General features: G+C 34.2%; 1 protein-coding gene across 1 annotated transcript; it reads left to right on the plus strand.

Annotated features, from left to right (window-relative positions):
* The first annotated feature begins 1663 nt into the window (after window positions 1-1663).
* Window positions 1664-4811, plus strand: LOC119506880 (zinc finger and BTB domain-containing protein 10). Its single transcript, XM_037799921.1, has 2 exons — window positions 1664-1669; window positions 2209-4811. Exons 1-2 carry the CDS (start codon window positions 1664-1666, stop codon window positions 4084-4086), a joined length of 1884 nt encoding a protein of 627 aa, XP_037655849.1. The 3' UTR covers window positions 4087-4811.
* The last annotated feature ends 3920 nt before the right edge of the window (window positions 4812-8731 follow it).

Here is an 8731-nt window from a genome sequence, read left to right on the forward strand (position 1 = left end):
ATAAACATTCAACAACCCTCTGAAGGCACTGAAGTGCAAACAAAAGCAGCTAGAAACTGGAAATAATTTACGTATTGAAAGAAGGAAACAATAACTGGTGGGATCCAGGTTTATGTATCTTTTCCTCACAGTATTAAAACATACAGAGACAGCAACAATCTTATAGACTAGGGGTGACAAAAGATAGAGTAAAGGGATGATAAAAAAAATTTCATAAAAGAAGGGGACACAGAGGGAGGAGTTCCAAAATCGGTATCTATCTCCCTCATATCCTTGACTCAACTCAGAACTTCATATGCACAAGGGAGAGTCCAAAGAGTCCAGAAGAAAGCAACAGTTGAAAGGTGGTGAGAGCCAAGCATTGATTTTACATGCAACCTACAGAGTAGATAAAATAGAGTTTAAGTGCCACCAAGAGTGTGGAGATTTGTAACCACCCCTGAATTTTTATTAAAACTTCAGAAGAAAACAAGCTTAGGAGTAAATCATATGTTCCAGGTCTAAGTGATGCACCATAAAATAAAGACAAAAGCAAAACTCACCAACCTTAACAAAGTATTAAGAAAAGATTCCACAAATTCAAAGTAATCAACAAGTAATTTAACTGCCTTCCAGAAAAGAAAATCAACACTCCCCCAAAATAATATAATTCAGGGCCAATCCAATGTGTCTTCCACACATAATCTGTCCAGTGTGCACCCAAATTATAGTCATGTGAAAAATCAGGAAAATGTGATCCAAGGTCAAGATAAAAAAGCAGTCAATAGAAACACTGAAGTGACCCAAAGGTGGAATTTACAAACAAGGACATTACAATATCCATTATAAAAATATTTAGGTGCATAAAGGAAAAATATGATGGTCATAGTAAGTGAACAAAGGATGAATATAAGCAGAAGAATGGAAATAAGCAAGCAAAAAGAATCAAATGAAAATTACAAACTGCCTTAAGATATCTGAAATAAGAATATTACCAAAAAGGGCTTAACAATGGATTGGAGAAGGCAAAATAAAGGACTAGGGCTAGTAGAAATGAAGCCAGAACAATAGAAATAATCCAGTCTGAAGAATGTAGAGGAACAAGATTGAGTATCAAGAAAAGAGAGTAAGTAACCTATGAGGCAACATGAATCAATTTAAAATAAGTGTAATGGTTTCTAGAAGAGGGGGTAGAAAAAATAAGGCAGACATATATTTGAATAAATAATAGTAAAAATTACTCAAAATTTGATGAAATACCTAATCTTACAAATCCAAAAAGTAAAATAAATACAAAGTAAGAAACTGTCAAGAAATTTTAGGCATTTCATAGCCAAACTCCTAAACCCAAGATAAAAATTTTAAGCAGAAAATAAGACACATTACATACAAACAAGGAAACAATACAAATAACTGATGATTTATCTTCAATAACAATGGAGGCAAGAATACAATGGAATAATAGTTTCCAGTACCAATAAAAATTTACAAAAGAGATTTCCTTCCTAAATGAGGTCAATATAAACATATTTCTGGAAAAATAAAGTGATGAAACATGAAACATGTTATATGTTTACTATAAAAAATGCTAAAAGGAAGTTTTTCAGGCTAAAGAAGAATGACATCAGGCAAAAACTTAAATCTACATGCAAACCTAATGTGTGAGAAGCAAAAAAAAGTAAATATGGAGGTATTGTGGTTGGAAACTGTGTGCATCTCAGAAAATCATGATCTTAAATCTAACCCGATCCTGTGGGTATAAATCCATTGAAAGTAGGATCTTTTGATGAGCTTATTTCAGTTAAGGGGTGACCCACCTCATTCAGGATGGGACTTAATCCTATTATTGCAGTCTTTCATAAATGGAATCTATACGGAGAGATAGAGAGAGCCACAGAAGCCAGAAGCTGAAAGCAATAAAATATGGAAGAGAAGGGAGAGACGTCGAGACATTGCCGTGTGCTTTGCCATGCCAAAGAGGAACAAGGATCACCAGCATCCAGTCTTCAGGAAGAAAGTATGAACTTGATGATGCCTTGATTTGGACATTTTCTCAGTCTCAAGCTGTCAGTTAATAAATTTCCATTGTTTAACCAATCCGTTTCATGGTATCTGCTTTCAGAACCCTAGGAAACTAAAATGAGGGTAAATTTAAAAGATTATCTTTTGTTTTCTTTTAAAGTTTCTAAAAGATAGTATGTGCTGAAATTTATAAAATATAAATGTAAGCTACATTGCTCCTTCCAGAACTCCTGGCTCAAAGACTTTCCTTGGCTGCGGTATTCCAAGGATACTGGCCTTATGTCTTGCGGCTGGTGCCAAAAAACCCCTGAGGACGGGGGAAGCGGGGATTCTCCCCAAGTGGGGCATGATGAGCTTTCCCGAGGGACCCGCAACTACAAGAAAACCCTTCTTCTGAGGCACCACGTTTCTACCGAGCACAAACTCAACGAAGCCAACGCCCAGGAGTCAGAAATACCATCAGAGGAGGGGTACTGTGACTTTAATAGTAGGCCAAATGAGAACTCTTATTGCTATCAACTTCTTCGACAACTAAATGAACAGAGAAAGAAAGGTATTCTTTGTGATGTCAGCCTTGTGGTGAGCGGAAAAACCTTTAAAGCTCATAAGAACATCCTGGTTGCAGGCAGCCGTTTCTTTAAGACTTTATATTGCTTTTCAAACAAAGAAAGCCCTAACCAAAATACTACACATTTAGATATTGCTGCAGTTCAAGGTTTTTCAGTCATCTTGGACTTCTTATATTCTGGTAACCTGGTGCTCACAAGCCAAAATGCCATTGAAGTTATGTCAGTGGCCAGCTACCTTCAAATGAGTGAAGTTGTTCAAACTTGCCGACATTTCATTAAAGATGCCTTAAATATAAGCATTAAATCAGAAGCTCCAGAATCTGTTGTTGTGGACTATAATAATAGAAAATCAGTTAATAGAGATGGTCTTTCTTCATCACGGGATCAAAAAATTGCCAGTTTTTGGGCAACACGGAATCTTACCAATTTGGCAAGTAACGTCAGAATTGAAAATGATGGTTGCAGTGTCGACGAGGGCCAAATAGAAAACTGCCAAATGAATGACAGTAGTTGGGTCCAGGATGGTTCTCCTGAATTGGCTGAAAATGAATCTCAAGGTCAAACAAAAGTGTTTATTTGGAATGATATGGGCTCCCAGGGAATTCAAGAGACTGGCAAAACAAGAAGGAAAAACCAAACTACAAAGAGATTTATTTATAATATACCACCTAATAATGAAGCAAATTTAGAAGATTGCTCAGTGATGCAGCCTCCTGTTGCCTATCCAGAAGAAGATTTGCCATTTATCAAGGAAGAACCAGATTTGGATGGTGCTCTACTCTCAGGGCCAGATTGTGATAGGAATGTGAATGCAAACTTATTGGCTGAAGCTGGCTCCAGTCAAGATGGAGGTGATGCTGGTACCTCACATGATTTCAAGTATGGTTTGATGCCTGGCCCTTCAAGTGATTTCAAGTATGGCTTGATACCCGGTACTTCAAATGATTTCAAGTATGGATTGATACCCGGTGCTTCAAATGATTTCAAATATGGATTATTGCCTGAATCTTGGCCAAAACAAGAAACTTGGGAAAATGGGGAATCATCTCTAATCATGAACAAGTTAAAATGTCCTCATTGTAGCTATGTAGCCAAATACAGACGAACACTAAAAAGGCACTTGCTCATTCATACGGGAGTGAGATCATTTAGCTGTGATATTTGCGGAAAGCTGTTTACTCGAAGAGAACATGTAAAAAGACATTCCCTGGTGCATAAAAAGGATAAAAAATACAAATGTATGGTGTGTAAGAAGATCTTCATGTTAGCAGCCAGTGTTGGAATAAGACATGGATCTCGACGCTATGGTGTTTGTGTAGAATGTGCAGATAAATCACAGCCAGGAGGGCAAGAAGGTGTAGATCAGGGACAGGATACAGATTTCCCTCGGGAAGAAGAATATGAGGAGAACGAAGTAGGAGAAGCTGATGAAGAGCTGGTTGATGATGGAGAAGATCAGAATGATCCATCTCGATGGGATGAATCAGGAGACGTTTGTATGTCTCTAGATGATTAACTGATCTACTGTTCTCCTCAAGGATGCTGCATATTTGGACATAAAAATCGACAATTTGAATTGTTGAACTTGAAGGCTTGCAAAATATGGTACATGCTGGATGGTAGTTATGTTGCTGTGAAAACTGTAGGGTCAAAGCCTTATAGCAAAAAAAATTTTTTTATATTTGCACAGGACTGTACAGCAAACAACCTTGTGGTTGGATTACATGAAGTCCCCACACCTTCAGTCAGTTATCAAAGTAAAAATATTTTTTATTTATAGGATATGCCGTAACTTTTTGGGTCTTATGAAAATATAGTATCTGTCCTTGCAGAGCTTACATTCATGTGTCATTTTAACATGAATGAAGAAAATCCATTTATGGAAGTACAGTGACAGCTGACCCAGTCACTCTGTCCATCAAACCACTCAGGCTAGTTTGTACTAGTAGAGTTTTGTTTCTATTTTTATTATTATTATTATTATTTTTAATACAGATTTTCAGTGAGGGGATTTTTCAACCCCATTGGTTCTCCTTTCTTGTATTTCCATTTTAATTTGCTCCATAACTTAAACCAAGTCTTTTCTAGTCTTAGCTATTATTTCTCAGTTTTGTGCTGATGGGCATGTTTATAAGAACTGGAGAGGTAATTTATTGGAATGAACTAACTGACTTCCTCCATTCCCCCTTTCCTTTTTGACATGAATTTTACTACTTCACAAATGTAGAATGATGTTGCAAAGTTACCATGGTGAAGTTGACAAATACCACTAAAATGATTATGATTTAGAAGTAACTTTCTCCTGCTGCTTTAATCTGATAAATGGTTATTATATGATGTTTTCTGACATGGCATTTGGGTTTGGGTATCTGTTACTTTGGCACTATTCTTGTTAGCCTCTTTTTATTTTTGCCAGTGTACTATACCTCAGTCCTATTTGAAAGACAGAAATCTAATTGAAAGAAAAGTCATAGAAACAATAAGTAAAATGATTTGTTTTATAATTTATCCTCCATGTCCAGTTTGGTTAGCTTGTTATGCAATATAAGTGAAATATCAGGTTTTTACTCTTGTGCCCTTATTATCATTAAAATTAACACAAAAATTGCAAAAAAAAAAAAATATATAAATGTAAAATATATGACAACAGCATGAACAATGAAGTAAATGAAACTATACTGTTGCAACATTCTTATGTTTTGCTGAAGTGATAGAACAGTCAGTCAAAATGCATTCTATTAAGTATTCATATTGCACTCACTAGAGCAATCATTACAAATATTTGCTAAAGCTAAAATAGCAATAGAAAATTTAAACCTTTATTCTAAAATTATTTGATTAAAAATAGCTAGGGAAGTAGAAACAGAAGAATAAGAGGAACAACTGCTACTACAGCAGCAGCAGCAACAGCAAAAATTGAAGACAAACAGAAAACAAACAGAAAAATGGTAGAACTAAATTCAACCATATAAAATTACACTGATGTAAATAAACTGAATGCCCAAATACAAAGGCAGACATTCTTTAACTGCATAAAAAGGCAACAGCCAACTCTGTATTGTACACTTTAAACAAGAAGTAGATGAAAAAAAGATATATGCAACATTAGCATAAGAATAATCTGGTGTGACTATATTAATAGAGATTACATAGACTTTGGAGCAAGGATTAGTATTGAAGTAAAGACAAAGCATTATAGATATGTATTTTGAAATACAGAAAGCAGATACTGACAGAACTACAGAGGAAGAGAAACATCCTTTTCTCAAAAATTGACTGAACAACCAGAAAAATATAATCAATAAAATACAAACAACAAAACCAGTTACCTTAATAAAACTGATACTTACAGAATAATACACACAACTTCATACTACATACAACTTCAGAATATATGCTCTTCTCAAGTGCACATGGAATGTTCACTATGATATATCATACACTAAACTTCTATAAACTTCAAAGTTTATTCTCCAAACTTCAAAGGATTGAAAACACTTGGAATATTATTAGTAATGAAGACTAATGAGTTGTATTGAAATTATCCAAATACTTGAAAAATAAACAACAAATGCCTAAAACCATATTGATATCACAAAGATAGGAGAAATACTTTGAACTGAGTTATAATAAAATTGTAACATACAAAAATATTAGTTGCTGCAAAATCCTGTCTCAGAGGGAATTTTATAATTTTGAATGTTCATATTATAAAAGAAGATTTAAAATGATGAGTTTGTATCTGAGAAATTTAATTCATAAAATAAAAGTAAATTGTACCAATGTAAGTATAAGGACATAAATGATGCAAATAATAAAGAAAATTTTTACAAAGGAGGTTCTGATGTTTAAAACAAATAATAAAATTGGTGATCAAATGATTTCTGTGAAATCTGTCAAGACAATTCACTGGGTCTTTCCAACAAATTGTACTAGAACTACTGAATAAGCATAAGAAAAAATCTTATCCATTTTTTCACACCACACATACAAATGAATTCAAGAATGATTGTAGATCTAGATGCAAATGCCACAGCTAAAATATTTCTAAAAGAAGATGCTAGATAATGGATTCATAATCCTGAGTTAGGAGAAGATTTCTTAAACAGATACAGAAAACACTAAGCATAAATAAAAAATATTAATTAAGCATCCTAAGTTTTTTTTTCTTTTTTAGAGAAGTTGTGCATTTAAAGAACAATCATGCCTAAAATACAGGATTCCCATGTACCACCCTATTAACACCTTGCATTGGGTGGAACATTGTTACAACTGATGTAGAATATTTTTAGAGCTGTATTATTATAACAACTTATAATTTTACATGGTTTAATTTAGGATTCACTGGGTAGTGTAGTGCCATGGACTTTTAAAAATTTTTTATTCTGTCACAATATACACAATCATACATTTCCTCTTTTAATCACATTCATATATATATTACAGTGCTGTTAATTACATTCACAATTGTGTTGCTATCACCACCACCCATTAACAAAAAATTACCATCATTCCAAATTAGAACCCTGTATATTTTAAGCCTTAACTTCCCATTCCCTACCCCCACTCCATACCCTGGTAACCTATATTCCATAGTTTGACTCTATGAGTTTGTTTATTCTCATTGTTTCAAATCAGTGAGATCATACAAAATTTGTCCTTTTGCGTATGGCTTATTTCACTCAAAATGATATCTTCAATTTTCATCCATGTTCTAGCATGTATCAGGACTTCATTCCTTTTTATGGCTGAATAATAGTCCATTGTATGTATATACTATATTTTATTTATTCATTCATCAGTTGATGGCCACTTAAGATGCTTCCACCTTTTGGCAATTGTGAATGATGCATCTTTGAACGTTGGTGTGCAAAAGTCTGTTCAAGTCCCTGCTTTTGATCATTTTGGGTTATATGCCTAGAAGTGAGATTGCCAGGTCATATGGTAGTTCCATTGTTAGATTTTTGAGGAACTGCCAAACTGCCTTCCACAGTGGCTGCCCCATTGTTATATTATTTTTCATTTTTTAAATAACAGTCATTCTAATGTGTGGGAAATGGTATCTCATTGTGGTTTTGATATAAATTTCCCTGATCAGTAATGATGTTGAACATCTTATCTTGTGCTTTCTGGCCATTTCTATATATTCTTTAGAGAGATGTCTATTCAAGTCTTTGACCTATTTTTTAAATGGGTTGTTGTCTATTTTATTTCTTTATGTATTCTAGATATCAAACCTTTATCAGATATGTCATTTCCAAATACTTTCTCCCATTGTGTAAGTTGTTGTACTTTCATGATAAAGTCCTATGAGGTAGAAAAGTTTTTTATTTTGATGAGGTCCAATTTATCTATTTTTTCTTTTGATGCTTGTGCTTTGGATGTATAGTCAAAGAAACACTGCTAACACAAGGTCCTGAAGATACTTCCCTAAATTTTCTTCTAGAAGTTTGATAGTAATGGCTCTTATACTTGTCTTTGATCCATTTGGGTTGAGTTTTGTATATGGTGTGAGGTAGGAGCCCTCATTCTCTTTTTTTTTGCAAATCAAGATCCAGTTGTCCAAGCACCATTTACTGAAGAGACTATTCTTTCCCAATTGAGTGGTTTTTATCGCCTTGTTAAAAGTTAGTTGGCTGTAAATGAAATGGTTGATTTCTGAGCACTCAGTTCTCTTATCATTGGTTTATATGTCTGTCTGTGTGCCATACCATGATATTTTGATTACTGTGGCTTTGTAGCATGTTATAAGATTGGGAAGTGTGAGTCTTCAAACTTCATTCCTCTTTTTCAAGTTGGCTTTCTCTCTCTGGGGCCCCTTACCATTCCATATAAATTTGATGATTGTCTTTTACCATTTCTGCCAAGAAGGTTGCTTGGATTTTTGATTGGGATTGCATTGAATCTATAAATTGCTTTGGGTATGATTGACATCATAATCATTGTCTTCCAATCCATACACATGGACTCTCTTTCCATTTATTTAGGTCTTTTTTGATTTGCATTAACAATGTTTTGGGACTGTGTACAATTTCTCTACATCCTTGGTTAGACTTATTCTTTGATATTTTATTCTATTAGTTGCTCTTCTGAATGGAATTTTTTCTTGATTTCTTCTTCTGATTGTTCATTGCTTGTGTATAAAAACACTGATTTTAGGG

Source organism: Choloepus didactylus, chromosome 12 (assembly GCF_015220235.1).
Source record: "Choloepus didactylus isolate mChoDid1 chromosome 12, mChoDid1.pri, whole genome shotgun sequence".
Taxonomy (NCBI): Eukaryota; Metazoa; Chordata; class Mammalia; order Pilosa; family Megalonychidae; genus Choloepus; species Choloepus didactylus.